This window comes from Urocitellus parryii, chromosome 1 (genome assembly GCF_045843805.1).
Source record: "Urocitellus parryii isolate mUroPar1 chromosome 1, mUroPar1.hap1, whole genome shotgun sequence".
NCBI classification, from domain to species: Eukaryota; Metazoa; Chordata; class Mammalia; order Rodentia; family Sciuridae; genus Urocitellus; species Urocitellus parryii.
This window is the reverse complement of record NC_135531.1, coordinates 155,932,480-155,950,732: the sequence shown is the minus strand read 5'-3', so window position 1 is coordinate 155,950,732 and position 18,253 is coordinate 155,932,480. Positions and strand designations below refer to the sequence as shown.

At 47.6% G+C, this 18,253-nt stretch overlaps 1 protein-coding gene across 1 annotated transcript in view; it reads right to left on the bottom strand.

The window, feature by feature from the left end:
* The window catches only part of LOC144255837 (protein KIBRA-like), an 84,812-nt gene extending 68,785 nt beyond the window's left edge, over positions 1 to 16,027 (bottom strand). Inside the window, 3 exon segments of the mRNA XM_077800822.1 lie at positions 3,308 to 3,511; positions 12,886 to 12,995; positions 15,942 to 16,027. Of these exon segments, the coding sequence (XP_077656948.1) occupies positions 3,308 to 3,511; positions 12,886 to 12,995; positions 15,942 to 16,027 (400 nt within the window).
* Positions 16,028 to 18,253: the final 2,226 nt, after the last annotated feature.

Here is an 18,253-nt window from a genome sequence, read left to right as displayed (position 1 = left end):
CAAGCCCTAAATGTCAACCATGCTGCAGTTGAGAGACCTTAAGATGGACCTGCCAGAGGAAGGCACTCATAGTATTTCAACAACATAAGGAATCTGAGATTTTGAGAGTTCACATATGCTCCCTAAGAGGACATGCTCGGTGCTGCTAGAGCAGACCCTGAGGCCCAGGCCTTCTGACCACAGAGTCCCCTGGCCATCACCTCCTGCCAAAGCGTTTGTCAAGCGAATGCTTCATTCTTGCAGTATCTGTCTGTTTTCCCCCAGCTGAGTTTTAATTTTGGACACTTTATATCCACTTATCACTAAAGAAAAATATAATGACTATTGATACATCCTCCCCTAGACTCACCAGTTTTCAGTACATTTCTACATTTGTTCTACCTATCCCACCTCCCACCCCAATTCTTCCTCTCAGTCGGTCCCTGGTTTATAGCCTACAACAAATGGTCAACGTGTCATTGACATCCGCTGATGTGCTCAGTTGGCTTAGCTTTTCCCCTTTTTCGTTACTCTTACTTCCCCAGACCTGATCTTTCTCAGAACAAGTTGCAGACAGGATGCACATGCACCTTCTGAAAACACACTCTCCACATGCCTATAATGCCATTATTACACCTAAGGAAATTCTGCAATGGTCAGAGAATGTCTTTTATGGCCATTTCTTCCCCAGTGTGTCGTCTTATTTAGGACGCCAGCATTTCATTTGGCTCGTAGGTTGCTTTAGGCTTCTCAAGATCTAGGCCAATTACCTGGCAGATCACTGCATGTTGTGTATCTGGCTGCATTCATGAAAGCAGATGTAATATTTCTGTGAAGGATTTGGTGATGTTTTCACTACATCACATTGGAGGGCATATGAGGTCAACTGGCCTCGTTATTGTTGGTGCTAATTTCACCACCCATGTAAAGTGGTGGCTGCTAATTTCCAATGGAAAAGTGCATTTTACCCTCTGAAGTTAGAAAGTAACTTGGGGGGGGGGTAATACTTTAGGACCATGTAAACATCCTGCCCAATGGGAAGTCTTGTTTTATGTACGTCTGCTCCTTTTCCAACAGTGGAACTTGGGGACGGGGTGGGGAGGAAACCTCTTTATCTCTTTAAACCTAAGTTTCACTAGAAGCAATAATATCTCCTTTCCAGGATGGTGGTAATGATAACACTAGGCATTGAGTTCATGTGTGAAAGCCCTAGCCCCAAAGTGATGGTATTTGGAGGTGAGGCTCAGGAAGATAACTAGGTTTTGATGAGGTCATGAGGGTAGGGCTGCCATAATAGGATAGTGACCTTACAAGAAGAAACAGAGAGTAAGCTGTCACCTTCTCTTTCAGTCAAGTGCAGGAATAGGGAGAAGACTGCCGTCAGCAAGCCCAGAGAGCCTGGACCAGCACCTGACCACACCAGCCCCTTTGTAGCAGATATCCAGCCTCCAGAGCTGCAAGGAAAAAAATTTCTGTAGCGTAAGCCCCTGGTCCTGGGTCTGTGGTATTTTGTTATGGCAGCCCAGGCTACGACAGATTCACGGCAGTCTCTAGAACATTACCTGACCCAGAAAAGGCTAATGAATGCAATATAGTTCTTCTCTGTCATCTCTGAGATTCTAGAAGTTTTCCTGAGTGGCCAAGGAAAAGGGCAGGGCTGGGGCAGCGAGCAACACATCATGGTTTGACCCACCCTGCTAGCAGAATGAACTTTCCAGAGCAAGGGCTTCACAAAGGACCAGTGACCAGTGACCCAACCAAGCCAGAGCCACCCTGACACCCTGGATTCAGGCTGGTCCCCAAGGCCACACTGAATGTGTTGGGGAAATAATAAAATGAAACTTACTGCTGTGACTCACCATTAAGACCCTGGGAATAGCATTGATCCTAAACCTTAGTTTCCTTATCTGTTAAAGGGGGATGTGAATTAAGCTTGAATTAGTGCTTGAACTGTGCTTGGGTGGTATAGAACTGTCATGAAGATGGAATAAAACAGTCCTTCTTCAAGGACAAGGAGGAGTTGCCTTGCAAATTGATCAGACTATAGTGGAGTGCTGCTGTGTAATGAGTGCTCATCAGCAAGCACAGAAATATTTGGTTATTTAAAAATAGTGTAAGAGACAAAAAGGTCATTGTGATCCTGGACAGCTACCAATCTGTTAACTCCCAGCCCTGGGAAAGGAAGACAAAGGGGACACTGGCCTGCCTGCTCCCCTCCTGAGGACGTTAGGGTCAATAGGGAAGGAAGGAGCCCTGCCCTGGTAAAGCCTCCATACAGTGGGAGCAGACGTGTTGGAAACCCACAACAAGAAAGATCCACAGAGCCACGAGGAGGCCATGGTGGGGAAGGGGCCCCCCCCTTTTTTTTGTAAGTACTGAGGATGGGGAACCCATGGCTTTGATCATGCTAAGCAAGCACTCTACCACCAAACTACATCCCTAGTCCTTTTTATTTACTTTGAGACAGGGTTTTCTCAGTTGCCAGGGCTGCTTCGAACTTGCAATCTTCCTGCCTCAGCCTCCTGAGCATCTGAGGTTACAGGCACGTTAGCCTGCCCATCAGGAAGGGGGCTTTTGACAGAGTTGTCAGAGCAAACTTCTCAGAAGCAAGGGTCTGAGGATGAGGCTTCAAGGACAAGGAGGAGTTGCCTTGCAAATCGATCAAGAGAAAAGCCTCCTAGGAAGAGAAACAGCAACGCAAAGGCCCGGATGTGGAGCTTGTAGGACAGAGCAGGAGGCAGACTGAGGGCACAGGACGGGGGTGGGAGCAAAGTGGTGCATCTGCATCCGAGTGATGAACACAGGAGAGGAGGCCGGGTTGCAGCAGGGCCTGATCACATAGTGCTCTGTGGGCCTCTGTGGAGGCTGTTTGCTGGGTTTCCCATTGCAATAAATATACATAACGTATATTTTAATGATTTTTTCCAAGGTACTGTTCGTGGCATTAAGTACATGCCCATTGTTGGAAGATACTGCCATCCATCACTACTATCTCAAGAACTTTGTCGTCTTCACAAACCAAAACTCCTCTCTCTGCTCCCCACCTCCCGTAGCCACTCACGGGTTTTAAACAAGGAGATGCACAATCCGGGTGGCATTCTAAGATGGACACAGGAAATGGAATGCAATCCAATATAAATGGTCAATGAATCGCAGTGAGCACAGGTTAGGAGCAGGAGGAGCAGTGGAGAGGAGGGTGGTTTAAATGAGGAGTGAGGATGGAGAAGGACGGGCAGATTTCAGACGTACTGAGAAGCAATGCTGGCAGCACGCAGCATGGCCATTCCTGGTAGGTATTGGCAGAGCGGGGACAGTGGGAGGTACTCACAGCTGACCTGGGAGCCCAGCTTGTGCTCCCAGACGGCATGCAGCTGCTGATACTCCTGCTGCGCGAGCTCCAGGCGCTGCTGCTTCACCTGGTAGATCTCCTTTTGTGCACTCAGAGCCTCCTGGGCCACCACCAGGTAATCCTTCAGCATGTGCTCCTGCTCCCGCCGCCATTGTACCCGGGGATCCTCAATCTGAGTGGTTTCTGGAACAGAACCCAGAGATCCTAAGTCAGCATCTGAGAAATAAAGGTTGGGTTAGTCGCCTGTGGAATCTTCACCACCAGAAAACAAAGCCAAAAGGCATAGAAACTCACAATAAATGTAAATGGGTTAAAATCTCTGAATGACAAAGCCTCCATTTGGATTAGTCACATAAATAGAAAATAAACCAACAGAGGCTTTGTCAATCTCCACACTAAACGTCAATCTCTGTCTGAGAACAGCCGGAAGGAAAAGCAAGCTGGAGTTCTAAGCAAGACACAGAGGCCCAAGGGCATCACAGACGGTCAAGGTCATCTGTTTCAGTGAAGAGGAAAGAAAAGGAATAACTATGTCAGAGAATATGGAGAAATAGAAACTCTATAGTTTGATAGAAATATAAATTACAACAGTCTTACTAGAGGGCTACCTGACCATGCAAATTAGGAGTCTTAAAAAACTTAATAAACTTGACCAATCATTCGTTCTAGAATAATTTATCATAAAAATAATTTTTAAAATCCAAGCAAAGATGCATTTGTACAAAATCACGATAAGAAGCATCAAGTACATCCTTCATGTTTACTTTCTACAAAGCATTGTTCTAGGAACTTCATATGTATTTACTTCTTCAATCCCTATACTAACTTTATAAAGTAGATTCTTTTCCTATCCCCATTATACAAAAGAGAAAAATATGGCACAGAGAGGCTAATTAACTTGCTCAAGGTTATACAGGAAATAACTGCTTGAATAAAGATGTTCTACTTACATAGCACAGTATAATGCAGCCACTAATAATGCCTTTGAAGGAAAATTAACAAAATGCAAACGTGCTTATGAAATAAAAGCAAATGGAAATGAACCTGCAAACTGAATAAATAATTTTGTATTTATCAAAATAAAATAAATATATACATTCTCAAAATGATCAGGAGGAAAAACCAAAATCTTAATAACCAACTGGGAAGTAGGTCATTTTTTTAGGCTTTTAAGAACAGGTGTATAATGAACATGAACAATGAAAATCCAAAACATTAAAAGAAATTCTTTCAATGCAGCTGAGATGGGCATGAAGGCTCACACCTGCACTCAGGAGGCTAAGGCAGGAGGATCACAAGTTTGAGGCCAGCCTTAGCAATCTATTGAGACCTTGCCTCAAAATAAAATTTTAAAAAGGGCTGGGGATGTAGGTTAGAGGTAGAGAGCTTGTCTCACCTGCACAATGCCCTGGGTTCTATGCCCAGTACTGCAAAAAAAAAAAAAAAAAGAAAAAAGAAAAAAAGAAAAGAAAGAAAAAACCCAGCTGCCTAGCAGACAAGAAGCAGGCAAAGGAATATCAAAGAATCCTCAGTTATCTCCTGGTTGTCGGTGAAGAGACCATACAATCATGCCACCTGAGAAACCAGCCTATAGGCAGGCTTTTGCTTAGCCCAGAGTATTACTAATTTTTGAACTGATGATGAATAAGTAAAAATAATGAGATACATTCATTAAAATCTTCATTTGAAACTTTTCTGGGTCATTCAGAAGATCTGTCCATCTTGGGATCACAATTGGCCACTGGCCCCAGCACTCCGTTCTTCTGGACCAGGTCTGCTGTATTCATTTATGTCACGTGCCTTTGAGGACATATGAGTCTGTGCCTCCTATTCTAGGCCCTCCAGCTCCCTTCCTCTGAGGATCCATGAGCCTCTCCAGTGAAGGAGGGAAGGATCAAAGAAACAGAGAGCCAGGGTCTCATTCCTGCCACAATGGCTGTGTTCCCAAGGGCAGGTGGCTTAACTTTTCTGAATCTACTTCTGCACCTGTTAAGAGAAGAATAATGGGCTCTCATCACCGTTCCCAAGAAAACTGTGAAGCACCTTGTCCAGGTTCAGCAAGCAAACCATGGTGAAAGGAAAGCTCAACTCCTGCCTCGGGCCAGCCTTCCTCGTGTCTGTGACTGGCTATTCTGCAAGCTCTTCCTCCTCCCTCTGAGAAGGAAAATAGGTGTGAAGATTGCAGACAGGGACTGGAGAATTGCTTCTCATGAGAACAGCTTTCCATCCCTTCAACCAGACAACAGGGAGGAGCCAGCCAGAGAGGGAGGAGGAGGGGAGGAAGAAGAAGAAGAAAAAGGAGGAGAACGAGAAGAAAAATGAAGAAAGAAAAAAAGATGAAGAGGAGAAAAAGGAAGAGGAGGAAGAGAAACAGGAGGAGGAGGGGCGTGTGCAGTGGTGGGCGGCAGGGTGGCTGGGTAGGGGACTGTGGCTTTCCTGCAGGGACTAACCTACTGGCACAGGCCACAGAAAAGAAGCTTGGTGTGTCTTGGCCAGGCTCAAGATGTGTTTTAAGTCTGTCAATTATTCTTCCCGGTACTGGGGATGGGACCCAGGGCCGTGTGGCTCTAGGTAACTGGTCTACCACAGTGCTACGCCTGGCTCTGAGAATTAAATTTTAACCTTCAGAGCTAGGGGTTTGCTCGGGGGGTAGAGTGCTTGTTTCGTCTGTGCAAGGCCCTGGATTCAATAAGGCTGTGTTACAAAAAGAAATACGTGCATAGTTCTCATTGAAAAAAAATGATTAAAAAGATACGAAAAAGAAAAATTCTACAATTACAAAGTTACAAAGTAAAGAAGTGAGAGTTTCCATCACTCCAACACTAACAGAGGGTGCCCCCTCATTACTAAAAATCCTTGTTTATGATATGCAAAGTTATCTGTACACAAATAAGTAAATAATATAAAGTTATATTTACTGCAACATGGCCCATGTCAGATATAATGATCATCAACTTGCTTTCACCTCCAGGAGATGTATCATGTTCTTTATAGGTGTATGATCTTTTAAAGATCTGCATAGTACTCCACGGTATGGTATGAGGTTTTATTGAACCAGGCCTCTATTGGGAAACATCTGGATTCTTTTCAGTTCTTTTACAATTAATAGTACAGTGATGAGTCTTAAAAGCATACTTCTATGATCTGTGCTGATTCTGAAGAGCAGATTTCTTAAAAGAGGAAGACTATGCATCTTTTAAATTTGAATAGATGCTACCAAACTACCTTCTAAAAGGTTCTGCTGATTTCTATACTCAAAAATCCACCTATGAAAGCCCTTTTCCCCAATTCTCAAAAAATCACTGAGCCTCCTCTAGTGATTTGGGGTCTTCACTGCACATTGGAATCAGCTAATGAGTTTCCAGAAACAAAATCAGGCCCAAACCCTGCCCCAGAACTCTTCAATCAGAATAGGGCACGGGGACCTTCCACAGGGCTAAGGTGTAGCTCAGAGGTAGAGCACTTGCCTAGCATGCACAAGTTTCTTCACCCAGAGAATTGTTAAACTCTGCAGCCCAGGCCCCACACCTGGACCGACTACAGGGCCACCTCTGGAGGGTGAACAAGGTGATGGTGGTTTATGAAGTTCCCCAGACAATTCCCATGTGGCCAAAGGTGAGAACCAGTGTGCAAGAGATGACAACACCAAGGGACCCACAGTCACTGAGGCTGGCAGGGGGAAGCTGAGCTCTGGGCAAGGCCACCTGCTAGAAGCTGGATGGAATGTGGGTCCCCAGACAGGGGCCCTCCATCACAGCTGGGTGGGTCCTCCTTGGGATGCTCTGGTTAGAGTCTGGGAGTCCACATTTCTTTTGGCCTCAGACCTAAACTCTGTTCCTTGGAATACAAAGGTATGTGGGGCCCTTAACTGATGGCCTGGCCAAGTCAGCTGGCTTTCCTACCATTTGTGGTAGCCCCTCCTCTCCCCTGTAGTGTAAACCAAAATAGACGCTTGGGTGCACAAACAGACAAACACAACACACACTCACACCAGAACACTGGTCTTCAACCTGGCTACACAGTGGAACTACCCTGAGATGTCCATAAAATTGGTGTGCAGTATGAAGTAGGAATCAATGTGTGGTTTAAATAAACTCCAACCGAGGCACAGTTTACACACGATGAAGTGGTTTAAGGTGTGCAGTTTGACAAATGCATACATCCTAAATCACCACTTCAATCACTTTTAGATTTCCTTTAGCCCAAGATACCCCCGTGCTCTTTCCTAGTCAATCCTCTCCATCCCCCGCCCCCACCATCCCCCTTCCAGTTTTAGACCTTGACAATAGACAAACTCGTTCAGCAGATGTTCTGGGTCTTGCTTCTTTGGACCAGCGTCAGGATTTTGAGATTCATTTCTGTCATGGCTTCAGCTGTCCCTTTCTTGCTGTGGCTGAACACTATTATTTTGTATAAATACGACACAATTCACTTTTCAGTAAACCTTAACGTTGTTTCCTACTGTGGAGGATTATGATAACACTGGAATGAACACACATGCATGAGTCCTTGCGAGGGCATGTATTCATTTCTTCAGAGCAAAAACACCCAGAGGTGGAGCCGCTGGTTTATGGGTTAATATATGTTGAATTTTACAAGACACAGCAAACTTTTTTCCCCGGCTGTGTTCTCCCCAGCACAGCAGCATCAGAGTCCTCGTTCCTCTACATGCTTGCTAACAATTGCAACTGTCAATTTTTAAGTCATTCAATGAGTATATGGTGGTACCTCATGGTAGCTTTAATTTGTATTTCCCTGAAACCAACAATGTAAAGCACAATTTTATGTGTCGATTGGTTATGTGCATTTCTTCATTAGGAAGTGCAAGAATATCTTTTGCCTTTTTTTTTTTAATTGGCTTGCTAGGCTTGGTATCAGGTTATTGGAATTCTGTATAACAGTCAGAGGGATATATTGTAACATTTTCTCCTCATCTGTGGCTTCCCTTTTCAGTTTTTCTCTTGAAAAACAGAGGTTTTTAAGTTGATGAAACTCAATTTACTAATTGTTCTTTTTTGGGTAAGTGCTTTTTGTAACTTGTCCCCAGTAAAAAACAAAAACAAAAAAAACCTTTGCCTACCATAAACTCTTGCAAATTTTCTCCTGTGTTTACTTCTCCATGCGTTAGTGTTTACATAGCCCATTTTGATTTACTTTCCTATATGGCATGAGGCAGCAATAAAGTGCAGGTGTATTTTTTTATTGTTTCCATGTGGATACCAGTTATACCAGCAACTGCTGAAGACCATCCTTGAAGAGCACTGACTTTTTAAAAGCTGCCTCAATGGTCATGTCACATGCTTGTTAGTGCTGAGCTGGTCACTGTTAAGGGGTCCCTCCCTTAGCCTAGCCCTTCTGCCACCACTGTTCTTCCTCAAGTCTATCTCACCAAAAGAGGTGACCTGAAGAGACTTTTAGAGATCATCATAGGCAACTATTCTTCATTTGCTTTTAATAAAATTTAAAATTTTGGGGGAGTACTGGGGATTGAACTCAGTGGCACTCAACCAAAGAGTCACATCCCCAGCTCTATTTTCTATTTTATTTAGAGACAGGGTCTTAGTTGCCTAGCACCTCGCTGTTGCTGAGGCTGGCTTTTAACTCTTGATCCTCCTGCTTCAGCCTCTCGAGTTGCTGGAATTACAAGCATGTGCCACTGCGCCCAGCCCCGTTTGCTTTTATTGAAGTTATACAACAATGTATAATTCAGCAAACTAAAAACTTTCCTTCCTAAACCATCATGTCCCCATCCCTTTCTCCCTCATATCCCTCTGCCTGGGAGATAGCCACTTCCAACAGGAGCTGGGCTGGCTCAGTGAAGTTGTGGTTGAGAAGCACTCCTCCCCATCCCTGCACAAGCGCCACACCTCTGCACGTGCTGCTGGCACGTGGGAGTACCACACTCCTGAACTGTGTGCCCACAGGCCTCCTACACACGCACTGCAAACACACCCACAAGGCAACAGCACTGTATTTTCCAAAAGCTATAACAATAACAACAAAAGCAACTGTCTTAAAACAGCCGAACATCTGGAAAACATTCAACACTGGCACCACACAGGCCAAACCTATGATCAACTAATCAAAAAAAAAAAAAATCAAAAGAAATGAAGACAGCCCCATTCTGAGGAAGGCGGGAGGAAACCAGCACACTTACAACTTGTGGTACAGTGGACTGATGCGAGCTTTTACGAAGATTCATTAATCGAGGGAGACGTCCCAAAGTCCACAAAGTGTTATAACCTTTGACTTCTTAATTCTTTTCAGTCATCCCTTGGTTTACATAGGGCATTGATTCCAGGATTTCCAAGGATTCTAAAATATATGGGTGCTCAAGTCCTTATATGAAATGGGGTGAGCCAGGCATGGTGGCACATGCCTACTGTATTCCCAGTGGCTTGGGAGCCTAAGGCAGGGGAATTGCAAGTTCAATGCCAGCCTCAGCAACTTTGCAAGATCCTTTTCAACTATCTCTAAATAAAAGACTTTTAAAGAAAGGGCTAGTGTTGATCAAATATCACCCCCCCACCAAAAAAATTAAAATAAACTGGGGTAGTATTTATATGCAACATATGTACATGAATCTGTATGCTTTACGTCACTTCTAGACTATAACACCTAGCAAATGTAAATGCCATGTAAGAAACTGTCACACTGTGTTGTTTGGGGAACAGTGACAAGGAAAAAAGAATGTGAATGTTCAATACAAAAGCAATGTTTTTTCAAATAGTTTCAATCCAAGGCTGCTTGAACCCACAAATGCAGAACCTGTGGATACAGTACTCAGAAAACACATCATTAGAAAAATTACAGAGAGAAAAACAAGTATAAAGATTCCCTATTTTTAACAAGTAAAAGGGGAAAAACCACCTGGTGGCCCTCTGCCGATGTCCTCGCCCCTGGCCCTCGCTCACTGTGTGGACACTGCCCGGCTCACTGACTCCTGAATGAACTAAGTGTGATCAATCACACCTTGCAGCTTCGCTCTCTACTCTGAATGGCTACCTGACCTCTTTCTAGCTCAGATCTCCTGGTCTCAACAAGCTCTTCTTTCCTGAAGATCATATTTCTTACTGTCATTGGCCACCGTCACCACCATCCCTCCCTGACCACCCCAGTCACACACTTGACCCCACATTCTTTCCCCATGGTACAAAAGGTTTTCTAACATACTACATCATCTGTTCATTCAGTTTATTTTCTGTCTCTTTTGCCAAAAATGAAACCTCTATCAGAGAAAAGATCTTTATCACTTTACACTCCTGTGTATTCCCAGCTCCCAGAAAACGTGCTCAATGAATATTTGCTAAATGAATGAAAGTTAGATGGCAAATTTATGAGTAAACTGTTGTTTGATTATGCTGATCTATAACTCTATGTGTGTGTATGTGTGTGTGTGTGTGTGTGTGTGTGTGTGTGTTATTGGGAATTGAACCCAGGGATGCTTACCCACTGAGCCACATCCCAAGCCCTTTCTTGTATTTTATTTATAGAGACAGGTCTTAAGGCCTTGCTGAAGCTGGTTTTGAACTCACAATCCTCCTGCTTCAGCTCCGGAGCCGCTGAGATTACAGGTATGCGCCACTGCGCCTGGCCTGATCTATAACTCTGGAGAGGGGTTTCAATCCACAAACAACACATACACAAAAGACTGGTCTGAGTCCACCGTTCCAGATGTTCGGGTCTCAAAGCTCACATTCAACCTAAATTCATATCAATGGCTCCATTGGCAGAAGTGGTTTCCTCTACCCTGTGACATCACCTGCATACCAAAAGAGAGCTCACAGCCTGACAGCTAGTAAAACTACCACGCAGAATTATTCCAGTTGTGGTGCCTTTAATCACCCCTCCCTGCATACACCCTGTGTCTGCCTTCAGCCCCTCAAGGATACATTCACCATGGCCTGCTACTCCTTGCTTCCTTCCATCTCTCCAGCAACTCCCAGAAGCACCTTAAAATCCCACTCCTGCCATGAAATTTTAATGAGGGGGATGCTCTCAGCAATTAGAAGCAGGAAAGGGCTGATTAGGGCTCCGTACAGCGGTACAGCAGCGTTTAACCCGACAGCCCAAGCAGCCCGCCGAGCGCTAACCTCATTCCCCACACACACTCAATTAGGCATATTTACTTCTCATTATCCAGGACACAATCCTGAGTGCTAATAAAGACCTTTGCTACCCCCAACAATGCAATTAATGCCATTAGCTGTCTCTCAGAAACTCTTGTACACTTTGGTACCCACCACAGTCTGCTCATTCATCCACCTCGTGCATTCATGCACGCATGCCCTCTTCTATTTAATAAAAGTCAAGGCCACACCTACTATGCGTCTCACCAGGCAAAGGACTGGGGCTCAGGAAATGAATGGGACAGTCACCATACTAGGAGAACTTGCAATGACAGGTAAATGAAACTCAGAAGCACGACCCCACTCTCCAGCCCCAGCAAAGCCCCAGTTCAGCCACCATTTTGCTCTGAGTCTTGAGCAGCCGATTACTACCTCTAGGTCCTATTTATAAGATGAGGACAGTCATGGTAACATCCCCTGGGGTAACTGGGGGACTAAAGGAGGTAATAATGGCTGTGGAGCGCCTACCATTGTGCATGGCACAGAGCATGTGCTCCATAAGCAGGTGCCCTAAGGAGCTGGTGCCCTACTCTTCAGACTTTGCCAGGCACATCCCACCCACTGCCTTGCTGTCTCCTCTTGTTTAAAAGAGGAGGGAATCCAAAAGAGACTCCTATCATTATGATAACCAAGAGCAAATCAGAAAAACCCTTTTCCTCCGAACACATGGACAAATGGGTCAGCAAACTTCAAAGGACAGGGATGCTCTTGGCTAAGGGGGCTGCACAGTGGATGAAACCCAGACACACGTGGGCTCTCCGGCTGGAGAACTGTTCTCCAGGTTCTACCACCTGTCAGACATGCTTCCCCCTTTATCAAGCGATTCCTCCATCATTGTCCCAGCAACAGAGATGCAAGGAATCTTTGTACTGGGGACCACAGATATGAAGTGAGGGTGGGCTGGCTGGCACAGTGGGCCAGAGACACACACACACGCAGACCAATCCACTATGGTCATATGTACGTACAAGCTGCTCAGAGTTTTCTAGGGCTCTGGCTTCTCCAAAACTGTCTGTCAATGACAATGACACATCTACTTTTTTTTTAGGGAGGGAGGCAAGATGCACATAAATCTATATATGTGAAAAAAGAATATATGCATGTATACATACATACACACAATCACATAGGATCAGGAAATGTCTGAAATGATACACAAGAAACTGTTAGCAATGGCGGCCTCTATAAAATCGAGGGGGTGGACGACAAGAGGAGTTTTACATTGGAAGCAAAATTCTTCTAAACTGTTGTTTTTCATGAGCATATATTATCTATCTATAGCCACATCGACATCTCTATCTACGTCTTCATAAAACAAAACACAATCTGGCGTGGAGAATGTCTGCTGTGGCTCTTCCAGATTTGGAGGGGGGTGGGCGTGGGGAGGGAGCTGGATGAGGAGGGGAGGCAGGATGGCCGGGAACTTACTGGTGTTGTGGTCTATGAAGTAATCTCCAACTTGTGGGTCATACGCCTCTTCCCATCCCAGTGGCAGCTCATCACTAATGCAGTCAGCAAAGGTGAGCGGTTTGGTGTACCTGGCAAGGGAGAGGAGAAACAGACTCCATCAGCCTAGAGTCCCCCAAGCTCCTGCGACCTGCTGCTCCTCAGGGCTGGCCCAACAGAACCAGAAGTTCTGCACTATTATGCCACCAGCTCCGCCATCCCCCTTGTTCTGGGAAGGTGACCATATTCTGCGGCAGCATCAGACAAGGTCACCCTAGGAAGGAGGCTATCTTGAGTCCTGGCTTTGGTAGGGGCCTGAGCCAGTCACCTTCCTACTCTGGGCCTCAATTCCCACATCTCTAACTGAGGGTCTGCAGGATGGAGCTCTAAGGTCAAGTCTTGGCTTTTTGGCCTGGACTCCAGTCATCTCTGGCCTTCCCACCTGTAACTTGCTGGCCACCTGGTCTCCAGTCTTTACCCTGGCTCTCTCCTGTGTTTGCACTGCCCACTTGCCCTGAAAAAAGCTGGCTTACCACAGCATCTAGAACAGAAGATGCTCCACCCCTGTGAGTTGAGCCAGGGAGAAGTATTTATTTGCTGATTGCAATGGTTCCCAACTGTCTGCACCCACTGCTGTCCCTCCCTAGACAAGCCCAGTCAAACTTATCTTTTGGCAATAACTACACTCTCTGTCCCATCTCATGGAGAGGGAAGTGGTGGTGATCTTAGTGGCTAAATCAAATAGGCAAATCACCCAACTAAACCAACAAAGGCTTGTGAAGCCTGGAAAACTCTTACAAACCATTTATCAAGTATTTTCATCAGATCATGGGGAACCAGGAATCCAGGCACATGGGACTCAGCAGGAGTGGCTGCTCTAGATAGCACTCCCATTGCTGCCTCTGCCTAAGACACTTATTCTAATATTCCCTACTTCTTCCCCCTCCCTTCTGGAGGCCCCAGGGGCTCTGCTTTGTACTCTTTCTACAGATTGGCAAACTGAGGCACAGTGGTAGAGAATCAGAATGAACTTGGAGGGAAACTGTTAAGATGCACATTAAAAACGTTACCTGAAGAGTTATCTGGGTATAAGGATTTGGATGCAATTTAAATACTTTTCTTTTTTCTTAAAACTAGATCCTCTGTAATGTTCGTACATTAATTATGATTAAAATATTTCATTCCAGGCTTAGAAAGCATGTTATGTATCTTCATGTTCCTTGTCTGGTCATAGGCGCTCTCACTTGATTTTACAAACCACAGAGAACCACGCCATGTGCTTACTAAACACCAGGCCTCCTGAAGCTCCACTGCCAGATTCCAAGACCTAAGCTTTGCTAATAAATATTAACAAGATAGACTGAGCCTCAGAACCATCTGGAAAATGAACCCAGCAACCCCGGAGGGACAGAGGATGAAACTGAATGAGAGGGACGTCTGGAGCAAGTGGGGGGCACAGGAACACCTTTGGATTTCTAGATCTCAGTGCAAAGATCTTCAATCTATGGCTCTTCCATGAACAGCAATGAGATGTTTCAAAGTCCTCCACACAAATTATCTGCTGAGCTCCCACCACGCAGGATGGGAATGAGGGTTAGGGGACAGGGCTGAAACACCAAAAATGCATCATTTTTCCAGAAAACCATCAACTTCATGGATGGTTCCAGGCTTGCACGTTGCAAAGTCAGAGCTCAGACGCATGTGAGCTACAAGCGTCAGCAATGTGACAGAAGCAGATGTCCCACCAGGGCTGGTGTGCTGTTTTGTGCTAGCAGACAGGGTAACCAGAGGGAATAAAGGAAGCGAGGCAACAGGACCCAAAGTTAGAAGGAGAGGGTGAGAGGAGAGAGGCTTCGGGTTGATATTTGACCTCCCCTGGGATGCAGTCATGGGGCGGTGGGCAGAGGACTGATCCCTGGGCTCTCAGAGAGCTCTTCATGGGGAAGAGAAAAGCTGGTATGGGAAGAACTGTGTAACTTAACAAGAAATCTGGACAGCAAGATTCTCTCTGGAACAAATGCCGAGAGGGAGATGAATTATTCAGTGTGCAGAGACGTGCCATTCAGAGAATCAGGATGGAGAGACGTGTCTTAGCTGCACTGAGCTAAAACACACACTCGTGCACACTCACTCTTCCTGTCAGCGAGCAAGCGGCGAGGACAGTTCCTCCTGGGGATCTGTGGGTGCTCCTCAGCCTGCAGCACTCCACCCTGCGCAGGTGCCAAGAATGCAAACTGGGAAGAGATGTCTGCTTTGAGATGTGGCCGGGACTTGGGGGCCTGCTGGGGACTCCCAGCCCCAGCTCCTTCCCAGCCAGATCTGCTTGGTCCCAGCCTCCAGCCTCCACATCTTGGGCTGCCCCCAAACCCCAATCATGACATCAAATGACCCAGATGCTGGAGGGGCAAGAGGAACGAGGACGGCAGGGAAGGGCGCCAGGCAAGAGCGAGCGCTGTCTCTTCTCAATGAGGAATCTCAGAAGGAGTGCAGACATTCCTGAGTGTTTCACAACTGGCCCTCCTGGGGAAACAGCCCGGATGTGTCACCTTGGAGACAGGGAGGTTCTGCCAGGTGCACCGCTCAAGGGGTGAGCAGAAAGCAGCTCAGGAGTTGGGGCTGCTGGGGAGCAGCTGGTTGCTGCTTGCCAATGGGTTGAGGGGCAAGGTTCCAGGGACACATGGCCATAGTGGGCACTCAGGGTCTAGGGGGTGTGGTCTTCTCAGGAGGAGTGGAAAGGCTTCTGTCAAGCGCCCGTCATGGGTGGTGATTCTTTGGGTCTGAGGACAGGTAACCTAAGTGCCTACCGCTCCTGAGCAAGCCCAAGTTTTCCAGTCACCTTTTCATTGCCACCAGCTGGACGCTGGCCCCCAACTCACTGTTGCCTTCCGACTCCAAGCCAAGAACTGGCCAGACCCTGGCAGAACCTCTCCTCCCCGCCTGGGCACAGTGGGCAGGCTGGTTCTTCCTGCCCTGGGCCACCTCAGGCACATTTCCCACAGCTTCGATTTCATAAGTGTCACCTGGTGACACTCCTTCACCTGCGGCCACAGCCAGGCACCAGGGCCAAGCTGCCCCTGTCCCTTCTGTGCCCGAAGGCCAGGGTGAGAAGGAAGAAGGTGCCCATGTTTGAGGGTCTCGTGCCTCCCTTTAATCAACATGGGTTCCAGCACCTTTATCCACTCATCGCACAAACCAGGTGCAATAAAATTGACCACCTCACAAGTGCATGAGGATGGGCGAAGCTCACGGTGTAGCTTCCAGGATCCGACTGCAGAAGTGGACAGAGCAGGCAGGACCTGCTGTGTGGTCTAAGGGGGGGACACACCCCCATGGAAGCAAATCAACCCCATCATTTCAGAGGCTCAGAAAAGAACAGGGCGTGGAGATCAAGTGCAGAGGGGAGCAGGGGGTCCAGGGAAGGCTCTCAGAGGGGACCTTGGAAGGGGGACCATAGGGCGGGAAGCTGCCAGTCAAGTGATGTTGGTGTATTTGAAGAGCAAAAAAGCAGCCCGTGTGGCTGGAGAGAAGTCAGCCCACAGAGAATGGGGTGTGATGGGGAGGTTCTAAGGCCTGGTTTGGGGGGCTATGGAGCCCCTGGAAAGAACTTCAGATCTTACATCCCCGAGTGTCACCCCTTTGCTGAGCCACGGAAGGCAACCCAAAGAAGCTCCCTCCCACCCTCTGTTCTCCTCCTTCCTCCCTCATCCCAGTTAATGGACCCTGACGGCAGAGACACAGCAGCCCAGGCCCAGGCTAGGCACCGGGAGACGGTTGGTTTCTACCCTTCAGAGCAGAGGGTCTGGCACAGAGCCAAGGTTTGCACTTCCACCAGGCAGGGAACCATCCCTACGACATTCCATGACAGCACAGGTGGCCCTGATATTCCCAGAGGCTGTGAACCCAGGTCATTAAAGGAGGCAGGGATCTCAATAGGAGGCTCGCCAAGACGCGAGGGTTGGGAGAAGGGACAGACCAGCAAGGGGGTGTGATTGAGAGGGCAGGAGGAGGAAGGGGTCCAGGGAGAGGGAAGGACAGCAGTGGTCCTTCACGGATGAGGGCCAGGCAGTGTGGCTCAGGAATGGGATGCCGGGCTGAAACCCAGGCTCCACCTGCGGCGGTGTTATGTAACCAGGCTCAGGGGTGTTTCCTTCTGTGAAATGCATGAGAAGTCCAGTCTTAGCAGGGTGCTGTGGGATTAAAGGAGATAACATATATCAAGTGCTCAGCGTAGGGCCTGGCATGGAACAAGCCGTCCAAAAGGTGGCCCGTGAATGTGATCAGCTGAGAGGTGTCTGTGCACAGAGAATCACGTCGCCCTTCGACTTACACACGTCAGCTGCCACCACCCTCCTTCCTCACCCCAGGAGATGCAGCGCAGTGGCTGCAGGTGACAGGCTCTGGAGTTGGCCGTCTGGGCACTGGCACTGTCTTTACCAGCTTGTCCCTTAGCAAGCCACCTCTGACTTGCCCCGAGTGACCACCTTGCTAGGATGGGTTGTGCTGAGCCCACGGCACGTTCAGCATTGGCTGCTGAGAGTCAGGGTCGCACCTGTTTTCATGATGGGGAAACTGAAGGAGGTCAGCTATCCAGGCCTGTGTGGCGGACAAGCCCTGTACTGTGCCCACTGTCCCCTTCCTGGAGGAGCTGGCCTGGGAGAGCTCTGCTCAGAAATGAAACCAGCCTGGTCAGGAGCGGGCAGCCGTTCTGGGTCCTTCTGGGCATTTGCTCTCTGAAGGAGAAGGTTCCCTTTCTCTGAAGCACTGCCTCCCTCTCTCCATTCCCCTCTCTCAACATTCTGCCTCTCCACCTGTGGACTTCCCAGGCCTCCCCACTTGGCTGGGCTGGTGCATCCAGAGGCCCTCCTGGCTTGGCCCTCCCACTCCTGGAATTCTTTTATGGGGAAAAGAGGAGGAAGGGGAGCTGGAGGGAAGATTCCAGACTGTCCCACCCACTCTCCTCCCCACCTACAGGCTGGGCCTCCACAGGCCAGCCCTCACTAGCCTCTGCCAAGTCTAGGAGGTTGTCTCCACTCTGCCCCTGCAGGGTTCCCTGGGATCAGACACCTGCTCCCTCCCTCAGCCTCCAATTCTCTGTGTCCAGGACTGAGCTCATCCCATCTCCTGCAGCTCAGGGCATGTGCCGCCTGCTGTGGTCTAGGGTCACAGCTCTGACCCCTGGACCCCGGATCAGAGCAGGCCAGGTGCTCACCCGACTCCGGCAGGCTGAATTCCGCCTGTAGACATGACAGTTGGTCTTCTGCTGTGCTATATTTTAAACATGGAATTTGCATGCCTTTGTGGGGGAAATTGCCCTCGGTAACCCCGATCTCTCTAGTTAGTGTTCCTCCTG